Below are 21335 nucleotides of genomic sequence, written 5' to 3'. Positions count from 1 at the left end.
GTACTTTAGATAAAAGCTCATTTCAACTGCATTATTTTCAGACAGACTCATTCATTTTAAAACAGATTTAATACTTTAATTTACACATCACATGTTCCTTTGCAAAGTCCTGCAATATATTCATACTCTTATCTCTCCTCCCATCCCAGCCACATCCCTGCCAACAGACAGCAGATACACAGTCAATGTCAACAGTATGTACAAACCATTCAGAACAGTATTGTGTTTATTCCGATAACTGGTCAATACTTACCTGGTGAAAGAGAAACTTTTAGCAAATCCCTAATATGAAGGAATTCCTGTTCCCACTGAAGTCCATGAACACATTACATTGCTCAGTCAGAGCATGCAAAGAAATGAATGGTTGCATCTGCTCCCTTCACTGAAGCAAATTGGGCAGCTCCATAGAAGCACTGGATACCCAGTGCTCATAGTCAACCACTGGATTAGGGCAAAACAATATTTAAAACACAGCACTTACTCGACCTTCTGGATTTTTGTCAGGGTGGTATTTCTGGGCCAGTCTGAAGTAAGCTTTCCTGATTTTGCTTTCATCATGCCTGTTATATGCAGAAAGACACTGTTTCAATATCCCCACCATTCATTTAGGGAAGAATATAATCTTGTTGGTTATAGCAAGCCTTTGCATCCAGATCATTAATTATGAAGATATATTATAATTCTGACAACAGAGATTTTGAAATGCAGATTTCAGTCGACTCTTAGAGGTGTTCTTGTTCACTTAAAAGAATTAGTACACACGTGCGTAAAATTTAAATCTACTGCTTACTTAATGCTGAACAGAGACAGCAACAGTAATGATACACTGGTATGGGGAGAGTACTTCCAAGCAGAGACTGGAGACATGGCAGATCTCTAGTACTTTCACATTACAGCAGGCCCGGTGTGAATGATTTCAGCCTCAACATGTCAGCCCACATTCCTGGAAACAGGATACTGCACACAGCACTGGACCTAGGAAACATCTGGTTCTCTAGGTGTTGTTGCATTGCAGCTCCCCAACAGCTCTAGCCAGCATAGCTGATAGTGAGGGACAGAGGAAGCCACAGTCCCAACAGCTTCAGGAAAGTCACACACTCCCTCTCTCTGTGGTACACAGTTCTGTGTGCTGCCCATCCTGTAGCTTAGTGGCATAAAACCAAATGTTTAAGAGAGGACGTTCCCAACATATATGCTCCTGTATAGAATTACTGCACTGTTGTTACTACAGCAAACTTCCCAGCCACAAGACATATAGAAATACCATTATTTTTCTAGTTTTGGTAGCTAATTGGAGTTGATTAAATATGAGGAAAGTTAAAATTGCTTTAGAATATTGAATTTGGTTATAAAGAGTAACGTACTGTCCTTGTCCCTTTGGAAGATGGAGGACCTCGTAAGCATCATCTATGGACATTGTTGGTGCCTTCTTCTCCACCTCCTTCTTCCAAGCTTCTAAAGTATCTTTCAAAAGTTTAACCTAAGTATACAAAATGTCTAGTAAACTATTCTGAAGTGTCATTTTGCATCCTTTACAGCAAAAAAGAGAGAGCTGTTATTACTCAGACATTTACCTTTATCTAATCTGAAGAAATTATGCTCAAACATTTAGGATTAATTGCATCTTTTAAACTCTGTTAATGAAATGAGGCCTAGTAACAACATCTCAGCAAAGTGATCAGTTTTAAAGATTAGTAGCATATTCCTTTTCCCACCTCAATTCTGCTGTGTTACAAACTGGGAACACTACAAAATGTTTGACTTACAGGATCTTTGATGGGCCAATCAGGAAACCGATGCTTATCACAAAGATGTCTGAGGTAATAAATGTTACAGAACATCTCATTCTCCAGTTGGGGATAGTTGATAATTGGTATGGGACAGTACTGGTAAAGTGCTCTTGTATTACTCTGAAGGCGAGGAGTGAAGTCAGCAAGATGAGCAGCTATCTTCTCTATCATAAGGCGCCTATGAATTGCAAAAGAACTCTTTAAAAAACCCAGTACTGATGTCCTTCCAGATATTGATTTAGATAATAGATTATAAAATCCAGTTATATGTGGCAAGCCAGGCATCTGACTGATTTAAGTACAAACTGCAATAGGGAATACATGCTAAGAGTGTGGAAGGAAAATAATAAATAAAACACTGTTGTCATCATCCATTTTGTATACAGTGTATAAATGAGTTACCTCATTTCGTTGCTCCAGATTGCTTCTGGAGTATCAAATTCACCCAAAAAGATTTCAGAAAATTTTTCTGGCTCGTAGTTCTCCAAGTAACACACCATAGCCTCTGGTAGGATATGTCCAAGAATACTCCTCTGCACTATATCTTGCCCTTTTGTCTTAAAGAAAAGAAAAGAAAAAGAATTGTTCCAATCATAATTATGTGTACATTAAGGGAGCCAGTGTATGTATATAAAAATGTTATTTCTTTTTTGAAAGCTAAGATATAAATTCTGCAACCCAATATTACAGTGCAATCACACACCATTGAACTCTTAAGTAAGTTCTGTGGGATTTAGTCAAATACAAATGAACATAGGATCAGTCATTTGGAGTTTAACACATTTTATCCTGTTCCTCAGCCAAAAAGACTGTAGGCCCAGCACAAATATCTACCGCTAGAGACAGGTTAATGTTTAGTACCCTCTGAGTTGTTGGCAACACTATGGTTTTTCTAATTATATGAAACTGGAAGTCGATTCACCAAAATCAATGGGATTTCGATAAGGACTCACTTATAGTTTCAATCGAGCAATCAAAGTAAAATTAAATCTGGATCCAACTCAATTTTGTCAAATTACACAACTGTCCTCAGCTTAAAGAATTTTCTAAAACAGCTATTCTAGCAGATATTCCTCTCAGGATCAACAATTATTCATTCATTCATATCTTGCTTTTCTCCTTAGAAAGGACACAAGGCGGCTTACATAGTTAAAAAAATAGTATTTAAAAGTTAAAAACAGTAAAAATACAAATACCGTATTTTTCGCTCCATAAGACACACCTCCCCCCAAAAGTGGGGGGGAAGTGTGTGCGTCTTATGGAGCAAATACTGTCCTCCCCCGCCACCATCGCTACCTTCTGCAGCCTCCAGAGGCCTCAGAGGGCATCATGGGGGTCCCACCACCACCAATGCTACCTTCCCAGGCCTCCAGAGGCCTGGGAAGGCAGCAATAGCAGTGGCGGGGACCCCTGCGGTGGCCAGGGGACAGTATTTGCTCCATAAGACGCACACACGTTTATTTATTTTTATTTATTTTTTGTATTTAAAAATTAGGCGCGTCTTATGGTCAGGTGCGTCTTATGGAGTGAAAAATACGGTACTGAAAAAGAATCAAACATTATACTAAAAGCAGTAAATAAAATCAATACTAAAACACATTTAAAACAATATAGTGCAACAGTCCATGTAAAAACCCCTCTCAGACCACCAGTTATTGAGGAAAAGCCTGCCTGAAGAGAAAGGTCTTTTCCTGCTTCTGGAAGGACAGCAAAGATGAGGTCAGCCTAGCTTCCTGTGGAAGAGAGTTCCAGAGCCTTGAAGCAACAACAGAGAAGGCCCTCTCCCTTGTTCCCACCAAGTGCATCTGTGAGGGTGGCGGGATCAAGAGAAAGGCCTCCCCTGATGATCTTAAAGCCTCAGCAGGTTCATAGAAGGAGATGCAGTCTTTTAGATAGCTTGGAACCAAGCAGTGTAGGGCTTTATAGATTAAAACCAGCACTTTGAATTGTGCCCAGAAACAGATGGACAGCCAGTGGAGTTGCTGTAACAGGGGAGTTATATGTTCCCTGTAATCAGTCCCACCTAAATTGGCCTCTGGTTAGATGGGTAGTATATAAATTAACTAAATACATAAATACATGCATGCATGCATACATACATCTATTCAAGCAGATAAAATACAACAAAAAGGAATCTTAATTTAAAATGCTTAAAACTAATTCCTAATACATTGCCAAGCTCAATTCATCTGCAAAAACATCACAAGTTTATTTTATACGAGCAATTGTTCCTTACCTCCTCAGATTTGAAAGCTTGTTTTGAATGTGTGTATTTCAGAAACCTAAAAGGTAATTTAGTAATAATTAAGATGTTCATAGTTCAAAGGCATAAGCTCTGCTCTGCAAACAGTTGAAAGTACTTGTAAAACTGAAAGACTCCCTGACAAAGCAAATCTAGTCTCACATACCTCCTGAGCACCCCTGCCAGCACACACACAAAGTTCAGCCCAGGTTCTTTACAGGACTCCTTAGGTGAGATGTTTAAAACAAAATGCCTCAGGAATAAAATGCCACATAATAGCTTATGTCCTTAGCTAGTGTTAGGTAAAGGTTCCCCTTGACATTTAGTCCAGTCATGTCCAACTCTAGGGGGTGCTGCTCATCCCCGTTTCCAAGCTGTAGAGCCAGCGTTTGTCCGTAGATGGTTTCCATGGTCAGGTGGCCAGCGTGACTAGACATGGAACACCGTCATCTTCCCACTGTGGTGCTACCTACGTATCTACTCGCATTTGCATGTTTTCTAAGTGCTAGGTTGTCAGAAGCTGGGACAAGTGAAGGGAGCTCACTCCATTGCATGGATTTTGATCTTACGACTGCTGGTGTTCCGATCCTGCAGCACAGAGGCTTCTGCAGTTTAACCCGCAGTGCCACCATGTCCCTGTGGAGGTGTTAAGAGTAAGTAAATAAATACATTATACAGATACTGAACATTCTTTTTGTTTTCACCTGGCAACAGGAAGTACATTGGAACCAGTGTACATCATAATGAAGAAGAAAACTCCACTCAAATAAAGGCGAGGTAATTGTGGGTTGTCTTGCATGATGTAGAAAAGCAATATAGCAACTTTCTCAACAAGAATGGGGTCAAAAGTCAGCAACAACTGCAATGCAAATAAAAAAACAAAGAAACAAAAAATGAAACAACTAATGTTTATATTGTATTTCAAATTATGTTACCACCCTCCCACTCAAGCTGTATTTTTTCAAGATTAAAAAAACACACAGAACATGAGGAGAGCAAAGGAAACCTATTTCTCAGAGGTAAGACAGAAGATCAACTAACCTGAATGATATGGGGAAGGCAGGTGCTGTCTGAAAGGAGCCTCTTCACTCTGGGTAAAGGTCGTATAATGGCATTGTCCTGATCTCTAGAAAATAAATATTTTCCTAATCAATGTATACTATATGATCATCTGGATGAAAACTTTTGTTCCACAGGCATCACAACTCAGTATGTATTTTCACATGCAATTTTCCACTTTATTCTAGTGTTAATTTTTCTAACTGTATAAACTGTTACCCCAAGGTCAGCATTACAGATACTGGCATCCTTAATTTGGATTCTGATCCTATCGTCCTATCTCACCTTCACTTTCAGAAAATGACCTCATTTTCCCAAGGAGATACTATGAAAAGCTTTTTGCAAACTTTTATATAAACAAGTGAATCTATTTACAATTGTAGACAAAGTCATTCCACTAGAGAGAATATCAACTAATAGGAATCAATAATCCTTACCTACTAGGAAAATAGCTACACATGGTAACCAGCATGTTGAGAATAAGTGTAGCCAGATCTGTCTCATTCAGCACAGCCTGTCCTGTGGCAAGCAGACACCACTTCAGCTGAGGGATAACCTGCAGTGGACGCCATCCATCCATGCCTTGGGCCCAGCAGCGTGTTTTGGAAGTCAGCTTCCCTTTTGTCCATAATTCCTGCATCTGAGTTAGACGTTGATTATCACAGTGAAAACATTAAAATGCCATGGCCTGGGGGTGGTGGAAGAGTGTGTTTGAATTTCTTGAGTTGTGCTGATTAAATCAACACACTTAAGAATTTCCATCCAGGAAACAACTACAAAAACCACAGAATAAAGAAAAATCACCCTTAAAAAGGATAGAACAATAATACTTTTTACACAAACTTAAGGGCTTGTGAGCGAGCCAACTAAAAGAAGTCTATTAAGCAGCAATCCATGATTAGGAGGTTACATGTTGAAGATGCCTGTAACGCTGATATCATCAAATAACTCAAGCAACAGAGCTGAGTCCCACAGCATAGGAACAGGGTAAAACAAGTGGTCATTTCAGAATTATCAGCAAATCCAGACAAAATTATTCACTTTCAAAACCCACTTATTCATTCATTTGTAACCCCCCCTCTGTTCTCCTTAAAAAGGACCCAATGCAGCTTTACATCATTAAAAGACAATATTTAAAGCTAAAAACATTAAGTATACAAATACGAAAGAGGATCAAACAAATACCTATTTAAGAAACAGTAAACAAAAGCAACACCAAGACCACATTCAAAGTGGTAAGGCATGTTGCTGTTTAGTCGTTAAGCCATGTCCAACTCTTCGTGACCCCATGGACCAGAGCCCTCCTGTCTTCTACTGCCTCACGGAATTTGGTCAAATTCATGTTGGTAGCTTCGATTACATCAGGGTCTTTTCCAGGGAGTCTTCACTTCTCATGAAATGGTCAAAGTATTGGAGCCTAAGCTTCAGAATCTGTCCTTCCAGTGAGCACTCAGGGTTGATTTCCTTCAATATGGATAGGTTTGATCTCCTTGCAGGCCAGGGGACTCTCAAGAGTCTCCTCCAGCACCACAATTCAAAAGCATCAATTCTTTGGCGGTCAGCCTTCTTTATGGTCCAGCTTTCACTTCCATTCGTTGCTACTGGAAAAACCATAGCTTTGACTATGTGGACCTTTATCGGCAAGGTGATGTCTCTGCTTTTTAAGATGCTGTCTAGGTTTGTCACTGTTTTCCCCCCAAGAAGCAGACGTTTTTCAATTTCGTGGCTGCTGTCGCCATCTGCAGTGATCATGGAGCCCAAGAAGGTAAAATCTGTCACTGCCTCCTTCTATTTGCCAGGTGGTGATGAGACCAGTGGCCATGATCTTAGTTTTTTGGATGTTGAACTTCAGACCATTTTTTGCGCTCTACTCTTTCACCCTCATTCAGAGGTTCTTTAATTCCTCCTCACTTTCTGTCATCAGAGTGGTATCATCTGCATATCTGAGGTTGTTGATATTCCTTCCGGCAATCTTAATTCCGTTTTGGGATTCATCCAGTCCTGCCTTTTGCATGATGTATTCTGCATATAAGTTAAATAAGCAGGAAGACAATATGTCATACTCCTTCCCCAATTTTGAACCAATCAGTTGTTTCATATCCAGTTCTGTTGTTTCCTGTCCCTCGTATAGATTTCTCAGGAGACAAATAAGGTGGTCAGGCACTCCCATTTCTTTAAGAACTTGCCATAGTTTGCTGTGGTCCACACAAGTCAAAGGCTTTTGCGTAGTCAATGAAGCAGAAGTAGATGTTTTTCTGGAACTCTCTGGCTTTCTCCATAATCCAGCACATGTTAGCAATTTGGTCTCTAGTTCCTCTGCCATTTCGAAATTCAGCTTGTACCTCTGGGAGTTCTTGGTCCACATACTGCTGAAGCCTACCCTGTAGGATTTTGAAGTGAGTGCAATTGTACGGTAGTTGGAGCATTCTTTGGGTCTGCCCTTCTTTGGGATTGGGATGTAGACTGATCTTTTCCAATCCTCTGGCCACTGCGGAGTTTTCCAAACTTGCTGGCATGTTGAGTGTAGCATCTTAAAAGCATCATCTTTTAAGAGTTTAAACAGTTCAACTGGAATGCCATCACCTCCACTGGCCTTGTTGTTAGCCATGTTTTCTAAGGACCATTTGACTTCATTCTCCAGGATGTCTGGCTCAAAGTCAGCAGCCACACTATCTGGGTTGTCCGGGACATCCAGATCTTTCTGGTATAATTCCTCTGTGTATTCTTGCCACCGCTTCTTCTGCTTCTGTAAGGTCCCCGCCATTTTTGTCCTTTATCATGTCCATTTTTGCACCAAATTGTCCTTTAATATCTCCAATTTTCTTGAACAGATCTCTGGTTTTCCCCTTTGTATTATTTTCCTCTATTTCTTTGCACTTTTTGTTTAAGAAGGCCCTCTTGTCTCTCCTTGCTATTCTTTGGAAGTCTGCATTCCATTTTCTGTAACTTTCTCTATCTCCCTTGCATTTTGTTTCCCTTCTCTTCTCTGCTATTTGGAAGGCTTCATTGGACAACCACTTTGCTTTCTTGCATTTCCTTTTCTTTGGGATGGTTTTTATTGCTGCCTCCTATACAATGTTATGAGCCTCCATTCATAGTTCTTCAGGCACTCTGTCCACCAAATTTAGTTCCTTAAATTTGTTCTTCACTTCCACTGTGTATTCATAAGGGATATGGTTTAGATTATACCTGACTAGCCCAGTGGTTTTTTTCCTACTTTCTTCAGTTTAAGCTTGAATTTTGATATAAGAAGCTGATGGTAAGAGCCACAATTAGCTCCAGGTCTTGTTTTTGCTGACTGTATAGAGCTTCTCCATCTTTGGCTGCAGAGAATATAATCAATCTGATTTTTGTATTGCCCATCTGGTGATGGCCATGTGTAGAGTCGCCTTGTGTCACTGGAAAGAGTGTTTGTGATGAACAGCTTGCTCTCTTGACAAAACTCTATTAGCTTTTGCCCTGCTTCATTTTGAACTCCAAGGTCACACTTACTTGTTGTTCCTTTTATCTCAACTCCCTACTTTAACATTCCAATTTCCTATAATGACAAGAACATCTTTCTTTAGTGTCAGTTCTAGAAGGTGTTGTAAGTCTTCATAGAGCTGCTTAATTTCAGCCTCTTCAGCATCGGTGGTTGGTGCAGAAACTTGGATTAATGTGATGTTAAAAGGTCTCCCTTGGATTCGTATTGAAATCATTCTATCATTTTTGAGATTATATCCCAATACAGCTTTTCCCACTCTTTTGTTGACTATGAGGGCTACTCCATTTCTTCTACGGGATTCTTGCCCACAAGAGTAGATATGGTAATCGTCTGAACTGAATTCGCCCATTTTAGTTCACTGACACCCAGGATGTCAATGTTTATTCTTCCCATCTCCTGTTGGACCACATCCAGCTTCCCAAGGTTCATAGATCTTACATTCCAAGTTTCGATGCAGTATTTTTCTCTGCAGCATCGGACTTTCCTTTCACTTCCAGGTGCGTCCACAGATGAGTGTCCTTTCGGCTTTGGCCCAACCACTTCACTAGCTCTGGATCTACTTGTCCTTGTCTTCTGCTCTTCCTTAGTAGCATGTTGGACGCCTTCTGACCTGAGGGTCTCATCTTCCAGTGTCATATCTTTTAGCCTTTTGATTCTGTCCATGGAGTTTTCTTGGCAAAGATACTGGAGTGACTTGACAGTTCCTGCTCCAGGTGCATCGTGTTTAGTCAGAACTCTCCACTATGACCTGTCTTGGGTGTCTCTGCACGGCATAGCCCATAGCTTCTCTGAATTACTTAAGTCCCTTTGCCATGACAAGGCAGCAAAGGGGCTTGTCCACTAAAAAACCCCACTCAGGCAACCAGTCTCTGAGGGAAAGCAAGTCTGAGGAGAAAGGTCTTTGCCTGCTTACAGAAGGACAGTAAAGATGGGGCCAATCTAGCCTTCTTTAGGAAGGAGTGCCAAAGTTTGGGAGCAGCAACAGAAAAGGCCCTCTCCTGTGTCCCCCCCCCCCAAATGTACCTATGAAGGTGATGGGACTGAGAAAAAGACCTTTCCTGACTACCTTCACACTCAAACAGGCTCATAGTGGGAGGTGCAGTCCTTGAAATAGCTTGGGACGCAAGCTTTATAGGTTAGAACCAGCACTGAATTGTGCCCAGAAATGGATCAGCAGCCAGTGGAGGCACTGTAACAGGGGATTGATTATGTGATCCCTGTAACCTGCTACAGTTAGCAATCTGGCTGCCTCATTTTGGACCCACTGAAATTTCAAGGCACATGTATTACTAAAACTAAAATTAAAACCAAAATTTAAACTAAAACTAAAAAACTAAGGCATGTGTCATCTTGGTCAGATCAGACCTCTCCAGGAACAGATGCAGCTGGCACTCCAGTTTTAATTGTGCAAATGCACTTACTCCAAGAAAAATCTGATGGGCCACTACTTCTTGTTAGCTGTCTTGTGAAAGATTAAAGAGGAAAAGACACCCTCCAGAGTTATATCTACAAGTATGCCAACATCAAAACAGTGGACAGATGGTCATGCTAACCACACAGCATGTGTGGTCTTGGTATTAAATCCTCTCAACTGTATAGGCAGAAGTTCCTAGATTAAATCAGTCTGATCTTGCAATCATGCTGCTAACTGTTACGAAGAAGTGCTCTAACATATTGTGTTTTAATGTTAAAACATTTAAAAGAAGATAAAAATGCTTGAAAGTTACCTCACTAAAACTGTAAGGACCACTTCTTTCCTTATCTGCATTACCAAAATACCATTCTTTTTCACTTTCTCTCTTCATATCAGGTGCAGCTTCAATTACATTGCTCTTAAAAAGAAAGACACAGCAAACCTTATCATTACGTTAAAAAACAACAAATGTTCAAATGTTTCAATCTGAATGTCAAGCATGCTTTCTAGAGGTTGCTCCAAAGCGTGCTATTTTGTCATGGGGAAGGGCAGACGAACACAACTGTCTTGAACAGTTTTGTTAGTAACTACATGCAACTAATGCACAAACACATACATTGAATAGGATCAATTTAAAGTTGATTTCATGTAATCCTAACATGACTAAGTAGCTGTTACATATGAGGGATTATTAGTTTATTCAGTTACCTCTGAATTGTATACTTCAGGACTTAAGAAATCAAAGAGACCATACCTGCAGTGGTACTGTTGCTCTGCTTGTGTGAAGATGGGCCAGAGTGAGGAGATCTACAAGGATTCGAATGCCATTTGAATCCATAAGCTCTTTGACATTTTTCTGCAAAAAAAATATTTTTTTAAATAGTAATTTTGGGCATTTTACAAGTTAATTGTGCAGGCTACACATTGCCTCCCCCCCCCCAAGCGAGCTGGGTATTCATTTTACCAACCTCGAAAGGATAGAAGGCTGAGTCAACCTTGAGCCGGCTACCTGCGATTGAACCCCAGGTCATGAGCACAATTTCGGCTGCAGTACAGCAGTTTAACCACTGTGCCACGAGGTTCATTACAAGCATAAATGTTTACAATTTTTTTTTATTCTTTTAAGAACCTATAATTTATAAATTATAAAACAAAAACAGTTTGTCAATTTCTGGTTAAGAATACTAATAGCAAGTCAGAAATCGGTTTTTATTATATTAGGTTAAAGTGGTGATGGAAGCTATATAATAAAGGGCTCTGGTTACAAAATCGTATGTGTAGTTTCAATTTATTAATGAATCTAGTCTCAAACCTATTAATTCATGTCTAATATGCAAATTAACCAGGGCTGCATAGTCCTACATTTTAATAATCCATTCATGTAATGTTAATACTTTTGCTTGCTTCTAATATTCAGGGAATAATATATTTTCAGCTATTCTATTCAGCTTTTAAATTCCATAGATTCTCTTTTTATTGTACCTTCTCTATATGTTAATACAAATGGTGATGGATCAAGACTTGTTGGATATTCCTTGAAAAAAACAAAAGGTTTTGTACCAAATGGAAGACTAACAAATAATGGAAAATAAAATTTTGTTTTGAAGAAAACTGATATTTGGGCAATTCCGAACAGAAATGCATTAAACTCTTAAAGTTATCACCACCAACGAGACAAAGTAAGCATGATCAATAGCCAGTGATATGGATTTTATAATAACTGGTATTCCCATAGGGTTTGCATACCTTGCCATAGCTAATTGCAACCAACTGAAGTGCCATGATCCATCTTGGTTATGCATGTGCCCGATATGTGCCCCAGCTCTCTAGCAATTAGTTGCAGTTGGCCACAGTAAGTTTCATAAAGCTTACGTGAACACTAACCAGATTCTGGCCGCTATATAAAATATTTCTTTACCAGGGCTGACAGGAAAAAACATTTGTTGCTCTCATTTGGATTCTAAAACACTGCCTTTATATTCTGGCTGATTTAAGAAGGAAGTAAAAACAAAAACAAAAAATCAGATTGGAATATGAGATCTAACATGCCCTTTTGTATTGCTTCTCATATGTATCTTTTGCAGGCTTTAATGGTTTTTAATGTATTTGCTTAATTTTAATTGTATTTACGGTGGGGCTGTTTTATATGATTCTATTAATTATTTTTAGCCAAATATGATTTTACCTGTTTTTATACTTTTAAAAGTTTACAAGTCACCTTGAGCACTATCTTTTATTGAAAAGGCAGGATATAAATGTAATAGAAAGCTCCAAATTTCTTACTAATTGTACCCATTGCAGGATAATTCCACACTTTTACCTGATCTCCTCATAGGATATACAGCACACACCCCATATTGCACATAACAGCAACCTTATTAACACAAGATATTAACTCCAGTTCTATATCAACAATTATAAGGATAATCTTAATAAAGAAGTCTTCAGGGAAAGAAAGTTTCTATTATCATTCTGAACTGCTAATTGATTGTCATTTATTAAAACTATTTTTCTGAAACTAGAATTCTTGAATAAATAACTCCACTATCCTTGAGGTGTAGGAATTCTCACCTTGTTAAGAATCAGCTTGTTAAGAAATAATATCAGTCGGTCCCGCTCAAGTCTGTCAGTGCACTACAGAAAAATACAAAGATTTCTTTTTAATAGGAGCAAAAACCTGAAACATATGCTACATAAAAGTATTATCAGCCCTTTTAATCTGTTGAGATTAATGTCACATTCTACAGCCACACATGGAAATAATGATCCTATAATCCCACATTTTGGGAGCAAATTTAGTAAAAACTAATCATGGAGTCCTTGATGTGGCAATGCTGGAAAGCAATGTGAGCTCAGTATTATTCTCCTGTCACAAGAGTTCTAGACAATGGCTTACTGTTAACAAGAGAGCATGTGGATCAACACTGCTCAAATAATTTCCACTTGCCTTCTGCCAAAGTGGTAACAGCTTAAAAAAAAATTCAGTAGACCTTCAAAACATATGATGCCAGATAACTCTAGCTTATCTGGGGAGAGATGACACAAGGTTCCTGGTTCACACATTACAATAAACAACGCAAGAATAGAAACAGCCACTTTTTTAGCTGCTCCTGAATGCCAGAGGAGCCAAGAGGTGTGTATCATACATTGTATATCATACAGTGTGTTATCAGCAAGCTGTTTAAGCACAACTAAGCAACAGCTTCCCTGAAATGGCAGGCAAACCCTTCCCCAGCACTATATATCGGTTCAAAAATTGTAGTAGAGCATGTCAGATCTCTTCAATGAAAGAGTCATGAGAGGTGTCTCCCAAATGGACTTCATTTTACCTTCCTTACTGTCCTGCTTCTAAGTCCTGTATAAGCTCTTTTCAAAAATTGATTAATATAGGTGTTTCACTTGATAAATGTTCAGATGGCAGGCATCACTACCATCAAAACAAAAATTGCTGCCATTTTTATACACTGAGGATACCATAGTTTACACATGTTGGTTGTTCAGATTAAGTATACATATCTCCACAACTTATGACAATCAGATGTTATGGCCAATACCCTGTTGCTTAACATAGTAAACTACACAAAAGTAGGTCCAATGGATCACTTTTGTGCAGGATCTGATGAGTCAACTCATCCATAAGTTCCATTGATTCAAACGAGTCTACTCTCATTGTGAGTTATTATGGTGAAGTAAGTCATAGTTGGTCCATTTGATTCAATGGAATTTAATAGAGGACCAGATTCACCAAATTCCCATTGGGATTTCTTTAGTATGACGTACTATACTAAACAATAAGATTTTGTCCAATGCCTTTGAGACGCAGCAACAAATGTTACAGTGGATTGGTACAGTTATAGCTGCACTGAAGAAACTCAGAAAACTGCAGCGAAATTAGTTCAAGATAAATGAAATATAGTGGTGCCTCAACTTATGAACGTCCCGACATACAACCTTTTTGAGTTACGACCAGCTCCGGCCACAAAATTTTGCTTCAACTTGCGGTCGGAGCTTCCAGTTACGAACAGAAAAGGGCCGGGAAAAAAGGTGGGGAATTCGGTAGATGAAGAGGCTGTTTCTTTGTAGCTCTTTCGCTCCAACTGTTTTAGTGCGATCAGAGGAGGCTTCAGACTGCCTGGTAAGGTAAGGTCCTGCCTTCTACTTTTAAAAAACTGTTCTGGGTGGGCTTTGCAGCGTGGTTTTGGGCTGGGTGGTGGGATTATGTTTCTATGCTGTGATGGATCTTGCAGGGTTTGTTTTTTGGTTCCCCCCCCCATTTCCAATGGGTCTTACGGGGGTTGTTTGCTTTTTGCTTTGCTTTTTTTGCATTTCCGATAGATCTTGCATGGTTTGTTTGCTTTCTGTTTTGCTTTTTTTGCATTTCCGAAGGGTCTTGCACAGTTTGTTCACTTTCTGCTTTGCTTTTTTTTGCATTTCCGAAGGGTCTTGCACTGTTTATTTGCTTTTATTTCCCCCCCCTTTCATCCGGAACAAATTAATTGTGTTTCCAATGGGTCTTACAATTTTTGTGTGGTTTTTTGGTGATTTTTTTCTTCTGCTGGAACAGATTAATTGCATTTCAGTGCATTCCTATGGGAAATGGTGCCTCAACTTTTGACCATTTTGAGTTACGACTGGAGTTCCGGAACCAATTAAGTTCGTTAAGTCGAGGCACCACTGTAAAACTGTTTGCCTGGGTAGAAGACAGACCAAAAAACTGCACTTCACTTGAAGTTGTTAGTTAAACATTTCAGGCAAGCTTCAACAAGAAATGTTTTCCTATTGAATTCTTCCCAAATTATGTGGAGCAATTTTAAATATCACCTACCCTTTCCAACATCCCTACAATATATCTTGTGTCACCAAAGGGACCTATCTCTTCATAGCATCTTCCATAAACAATGGCCAGGGCTTGCAGGCAAAGGCATTTCATGTTTATTTTAGGAGTAAGCAGGAAACGGTGGTACAATTCATTGAAAAATTCATAACTGTGAGAAGAAAGAAGAAACCATTTATGACACAGAAGATGGGACTTCAAAATTCAGATTAAACAACTGGATAATACAAACTCACGATTTCTTTATTGCTCCGCTTTCTTCGTTTTCATCTTCTTCTAACAACAATCTCAAGTAATAGTCACCTATTTTTATTTCCTCTGACAGGCACTCATACTTCACCTTAAAAAGAAGTCCAAAAGAACTATGTGGTATGATCAGTGGAAACATGGCATCTGAATGGTAATATTTTTGTGCAAAGAAACTTTGGTGGGTGTAGCTAAAGATGACAAGCACCATCTTAGGCATTCTCTCTTATATAAACAAATAAAGAGGTGTGCTCAGGTATGCTTGCTATGGCACATATGGATATCAACTAAAGACAAATTATGCTTTCTTTAATTTAAATTTTCTTCAGTTGCCATATGCTAATTTCATTCAGGCATGAATAGTCTAAAATGGCAGTCCTATCAACATTTCTCTGAGATAAGTCCAAGGCTTATTTCGCAAGACAATGTGCACAGAAACTTGAACAATGACGTAAGTAGAATTTGAAAGATGAATTCACTAGATTTTTTCAACAGACAGTCCTAATAACTAATAATGAAAACAGAAATACATCGTTGCAAAACACAAACAAGGAGAAAGACACCAAATTAACATAAACTTGCTTTTCATATTACCATGTGTAAATAACAGTTTGGGAATTTAAGTAGGTTTAAAATCAATATAACACTGATATTAAAGGAAGCAAAAGCATCAAGTGAAAACTTACCTCAAATTCATGATGATTCCAAGAGATGACATTAGCACTGCCAAGTTCTCTGTCAATCTGAAATGCCCGCATTTCAGACTCCAAGGTATCTCTTAATTCTTCTCGTGTTTTGAAATTCCAAATTAGATTGGATCTAGCATGATCTTGAAGAAATCTGTATAAAAGATATAAGAAGCAGATTTCACAAAATGGATAAAATCTTGTTGCTTAGTATAGTAAGTCACAGTAAAATAGGCCCATTCAAATAATGACAATTTGGTGAGTCAGTTTGGTGAGTTCCACTGATTCAAATGGGCCTACTTGAATTAATGGAACTTCAGAAGCAGCTGAGCCGCCAAATCTCCTCATTGATTCAATGGACCTATTCTAGTGTGACTTACTGAGCTCAGCAAAAGAATTTCAGCCACCACTTTACTATTAACAGTTCAGAAATTAGCACATCTAACTTTTTGTCAGGCAATTCTAACAAAGAATTCTAATCAACAGCTAAAACTCTGTATAAGCAAAAGTTGTGCTTGCAGAAGGACAATGATGTCACCAGCAAGGGGAGATTTTCAGTGAGGAAAGACCTCTTTTTATCCTGTGGCTTGCCAAGATAATGAGTAGTCTGTTCCATTGCATAGGAATCATGGAAGGTCGGATGAGATGAGGAAGTCTTTAGTTACTGAAAATCTCCTCCTCTCAGTGACATCACCCACTTTCACAGGCATTACATACACAGCAGGATTTTGGCCAGTACAAATAGCTAAAGCAACACTAAGACTTCACTCCTAAATATTTACCTGTAATAGAAAAGATCCCAATTTGCTTGTATTTTTATTCTCTGCCTTCGCTTCCTCAGTATGACTGGCTTTTGATTCATATTCTGCAAAGAACATTTAGTCAAATTGGAGCCCAGAGGATGTATCACAACTTAATGTGAAATGAAATTAACACCATTGCAAAATGGAGCTTTTAATAATCAGAACAATTATATTTGAGTGTACATTCTTCTTGTAAATAGAAAATTGTCTGACGTTCAAGAATAGAGATATATTCTTCCCTCTAGGTAAAACAGAAGGCATTTATAAAACAGTTAGAAATGAACCAAAACATTAACAAAGTTGAAGCCTTTGATTTATGAACAACCCCATTAAGCTGAAAAAGAAATTAGAGTGAAAATATTTGGCTGAAAGAAGATAAGGAGCTGCACGTTTTGCTTACCAGCCTGCTTCTTCAAAAAGGAAACTGATTCTTAAACAGCAGGCTGGTTCAAGGCCGAAAGAGAGACAGCGAGATGGAAAAATCTTTTGTTTCTGGAAAAAATCCCAGAGTGAAATACCACTCTACAAGCTTTAAGAGACAGAAATTTTGTGGATACTGTTTAGCCTGGACCTTTTTCCCTAGACCAGGGGTCAGGGAACTTTTTTACCTTTTACCTCCCGAAAAATTTATATACGCTGACATTACCCCCTTGATTCGAAAGGAAGGAAATCATACATTATTTGAATTAAAAATATTATTGAATCTACACAGGCTGTGTATTGAACTAGCAGGATGCACCAAATTTGATAAAGATGTGCACTATTTTAGCTGGAACACATTGCACTCCAGCCATGGTGTGGTATAGGGAGTAGTAAGGTGTCCATCGTGCCTAGCAAGTTGCATTAAATTTTTGCTAGCTCGCAGAGGATTTAATCATCATCAGTGGCTACCAGAGTGGTGCTAGCAATGGCATGCTTGCTAGAGACAGCCAACGCAGAATTTGGGGGGGGGGGGGGAGCTTTCCCTACCACTTTAATCATTCTACGTATGGTGTGCAAAAAGGAACAAACCAGGCTAAAGGTCATGTCACACACCCTGGTGCCACAGCCCAATATCAAGGGACCAGTGCACTATTAAAATCATCATCAATGGAAAACTCAGCAGTGGCCAGAGGATTGGAAAACATCAGTCTACATCCCAGTCCCAAAGAAGGGCAGTGCCAAAGAATGCTTCAGCTACCATACAATTGCACTCATTTCACACTCTAGCAAGGTTATGCTCAAAATCCTACAAGTAGGCTTCAGCAGTATGTTGACCGAGAACTCCCAGAAGTACAAGCTGGATTTCAAAGGGGCAGAGGAACTAGAAACCAAATTGCTGTTTGTTCGTTTTCATAGTCAGTCTCTCTCTCTCTCTCTCACTCTCTCATACACACACACACCCCTCCCTCCCTCCATTTTCTACAATTACATACATTTAAATAAGCTTGATGAAGTCCTCCATCTCTCGCACCTTTCTTCCCTCCTTCCCTTGCTTTCCCTCCTGCTGCTTGTTTGCAGTCATTTCCGGAGGAAGCAGTCATTGAGAAGCCCTTGATTGATTGATTGATTGCCTGGGGCTAATCCCCAGCTGCAACCAATCAAGGAGCTTATCTCCCAATCTCTCAACTAAGGGAGGATTTACAAGTGCCTGCTGCAACCAGGAAGTAACAGAGAAAGGTGGCTTACAATTTGACATTTGTCTGCAGAAGGTGGGGGTGGGAGGGGGGTAGCACTCTACTCATTACCCCCAGGATTTTCACTTTTACCCCATTTGGGGTAATTTACCTCTGTTGCCCGACCTATGCCCTAGACTGTGTGGGACTCTGATAACAGAATCTTGTGGGGTTTTTGGAGAAGAAGGAATAAGCTTTTGGAAGCAAGAAAACTGACTGTGAATCATCATCGATATGACATAGGAGAATGGACTGAGGAGCTAGGAAAATCAGGACTGGAGTTTTTTTTTCATTTATTGAATCTTTGGATTAATGGAAAGAAGATTAGGTGGATTATAAGGATATCTACTGGAGAAACTGACCCCCTGTGTCTGCTGTTTAGTCTGGAATTTTTTGACTGGACTGTGTGGGACTCTGATAATATTGCCACGGTTGTATTTTAAATTGTTGGGCTAAAAGTTTATTTATATATTATAATATCTGTGTAAGGATGGGAGGAAGAACCTAGGGGAGGTTTATGATTGTGGGTTTGTTTTGTTGATAAAATAGTGGAAACTTCGGAAAGACATTAGAGGGTTGGCCACTTTGGTCAAGGATATAGTATTATTTATACAGAGCCTCCTCATTGGAAAGACTGAAATGGGCTCCAAAAAATTAAAATATCAAATGTTGGGGACTTTGTCTGCCCAATCTCAGAATTTGGGAATAGTGGCACAAAAGTCAGATAAAGAATGGCAGGCTACCATGCAAAAGATAATAACAGCAGGATTTCAGCAAGTAAATGAGTGTGTCAGCCAGATAGAAGATCTGATGAAAGAGAAGTTATCAGATGTATAAACAACATTTAAATGAAACTGTATTAACTCCAGAACTGCTTTTATTGAGTACAATACCAGGTAACATAGATGGGATAAAGAGTTATCCAGTGAGCTATTTAGCTACTACAGTCAGAAAATGTTATGTTAAAAATTGGATTACTGTTCTGGATCCATCCTTCTCTTCCAAATATCAGAAGAAAACAGAGCTACGGAAACAAGAGGAGCTTACTGAGAAAATATGGGAAGCAACAGAAATGGATACTCTTTCAGGCGTGCTGAATGACTGTCCAAATCAAAAGGAAATTGAACGATGGGATGTATTTTACAAATGGTCTCGGTTCCCGGATAGTGATGGAGTAACTTAGATTTAAACTAAAATATAACTGTAAGTTGATAGCTGGAGGGTAATCAAATAGTAAAAAAAGCAGAAAGTTGATTTGTTATTGAAATATGAATAGATTGGATGATTCTATACTCTGTATTCTCCTATCCCTCTAATCTTTTCCCTTTCCCCCACTTCCTTTTACCTTTTGTATTCCCTACCCTATTCCTACTAGTTAAAAAACAAATATTAAAAAATGAACCAATGCATCAACATAAAACACTTCACAGAAGTTTAAGCAAATAAAGCCAACTTCATCTGCCTATGTTTAAACTATTCTTAAAATCTGAATCAGTACCACTTCACTCCCAATGAGTCGAATCTACTAGTGAGGTACCGAGGGAGCTACATAATAAAATTGTTATGGATAAACATACATGCAAGAAACTTGTGCCTTTACTCTGTTGCCAACAGCAACTGGAAAGTAGAGGATCATTATATATGTTATTCTAGAATGCAGTAACCATGTTCACACTGAAGAATTTAAGTTAATACGTGAGACTCCAACTTTAAGTAGCAAATCAGACTTGACAGGCAACCTTGGCAGTCAAGTCATTACATGCTGGCAGTCAAGTCATTACATGCTGGACACATGTAATGTGTCTGGCAGTCAAGTCATTACATGCTGGACACAATTCAACACAATTTATAGCAGGGGATAGCTATTGTGACCCTCCAGGTATTTTGGTCCCACAACTTCTATCAGTCCTAGTCAACATAGTCTGTGCTGAGGGATTGGGACAGATGCAGTCCAAAAACATCAAAAGGGCTTTAGTTGTGCACTCCTGGTCTACAAAAAGGAATTATAATTCAGACTCACCATATTGTTTCTGTCCTGATTGTATTTTGGAAACAGAAAGAAAAACAAAACGATATGTTTAGCACAAATGCTTCAAAAACATTTTAATACTTATTATCTATCAATTACCATGAGACTTTCAAGGTAACATGACAGCTATTTGCAAAGCAAAAGCCCAAATGATATCTCAAATGTATGTGGCTTGCAAATAGGTAAAGATAAAGGTTCCCCTTGACAATTTGTCCAGTCGTGTCCAACTCTAGGGGGCAGTGCTCATCTCCGTTTCCAACCCATGGAGCTAGCGTTTTGTCTGAAGGCAATCTTCTGTGGTCACGTGGCCAGCGCAACTAGACATGGAACGCCGTGACCTCCCCACTGTGGTGGTACCTATTTATCTACTTGCATTTTGCATGCTTTCAAACCGCTAGGTTGACGGGAGCTGGGACAAGCAACAGGGGCTCACTCCGTCACGTGGATTTGAGCTTACGACTGCAGGTCTTCTGACCTTGCAGCATAGAGGCTTATGCAAATAGTACATAACTAAATGTATACATATACTCATGCATCCCCGCTAATCTGAGGGGCACATTAATGGATCGACCTAATATAAAATGTGCCATTCTGAAAAAATTAACTATAGTTCCCATATCTTGTCTTATCCACTGAAGCAACAAACATATAAAATAAAACTGAAATCATTACTAAAGTTCCACCTACCCCATAAAAAGCCTTAACACTCTGGTGTTGTCATACTGAATAATTATATTTTAAGCTTAATATAGCTAGGGTCGTCCACGTACAGCTTATTAATTTGTTTCATATATCATCTATTTCCGTGCATGGCTTAAAACATATCATATCTTCCTTTTCTACCCTAAGTAAATAAAAAGTGCCAAGTTCACATACACTAAAGCTTAATGTATTTATGCTGTACAGGCCATTTTCTTTTCAGATTTCACTTTTTTTAAAGCCCAAAGCAAACCATATGAACCATGGGCTATTGAAGATAAGTAAGGGTAAACAAAAAATTAAATAGGAATCAAATAACAAAACAGCAACATAAGAACCAAATAAAGATCGTATTAGTATTTCTAGATCTACATAGTTTTCTGTCAAAAATATG

The 21335-nt window shown here is 38.9% G+C and overlaps 1 protein-coding gene across 4 annotated transcripts in view; it reads right to left on the bottom strand.

The window, feature by feature from the left end:
* Positions 1 to 21335, bottom strand: part of DNAJC13 (DnaJ heat shock protein family (Hsp40) member C13) — a 70325-nt gene that overhangs the window by 20783 nt on the left and 28207 nt on the right. For 3 of the 4 annotated variants that reach the window (XM_020804563.3, XM_078377354.1, XM_078377356.1), the window contains 16 exons: positions 20234 to 20248; positions 16538 to 16620; positions 15756 to 15909; positions 15060 to 15163; positions 14815 to 14974; positions 12561 to 12623; positions 10744 to 10845; positions 10303 to 10407; positions 5529 to 5731; positions 5074 to 5158; positions 4737 to 4891; positions 4027 to 4072; positions 2193 to 2347; positions 1767 to 1968; positions 1365 to 1480; positions 482 to 560 (listed from right to left, as the gene is read on the bottom strand). In XM_020804563.3, the coding sequence (XP_020660222.1) occupies positions 482 to 560; positions 1365 to 1480; positions 1767 to 1968; positions 2193 to 2347; positions 4027 to 4072; positions 4737 to 4891; positions 5074 to 5158; positions 5529 to 5731; positions 10303 to 10407; positions 10744 to 10845; positions 12561 to 12623; positions 14815 to 14974; positions 15060 to 15163; positions 15756 to 15909; positions 16538 to 16620; positions 20234 to 20248 (1827 nt within the window). The remainder of the gene's footprint in view (positions 1 to 481; positions 561 to 1364; positions 1481 to 1766; positions 1969 to 2192; positions 2348 to 4026; positions 4073 to 4736; positions 4892 to 5073; positions 5159 to 5528; positions 5732 to 10302; positions 10408 to 10743; positions 10846 to 12560; positions 12624 to 14814; positions 14975 to 15059; positions 15164 to 15755; positions 15910 to 16537; positions 16621 to 20233; positions 20249 to 21335) is intronic. The other variant, XM_078377355.1, reaches the window with a different exon arrangement.

Source organism: Pogona vitticeps, chromosome 6 (genome assembly GCF_051106095.1).
Source record: "Pogona vitticeps strain Pit_001003342236 chromosome 6, PviZW2.1, whole genome shotgun sequence".
In the NCBI taxonomy this organism is placed as follows: Eukaryota; Metazoa; Chordata; class Lepidosauria; order Squamata; family Agamidae; genus Pogona; species Pogona vitticeps.
Note: the sequence above shows the minus strand (reverse complement) of the source record. Positions and strands in the feature narration are given on the sequence as shown.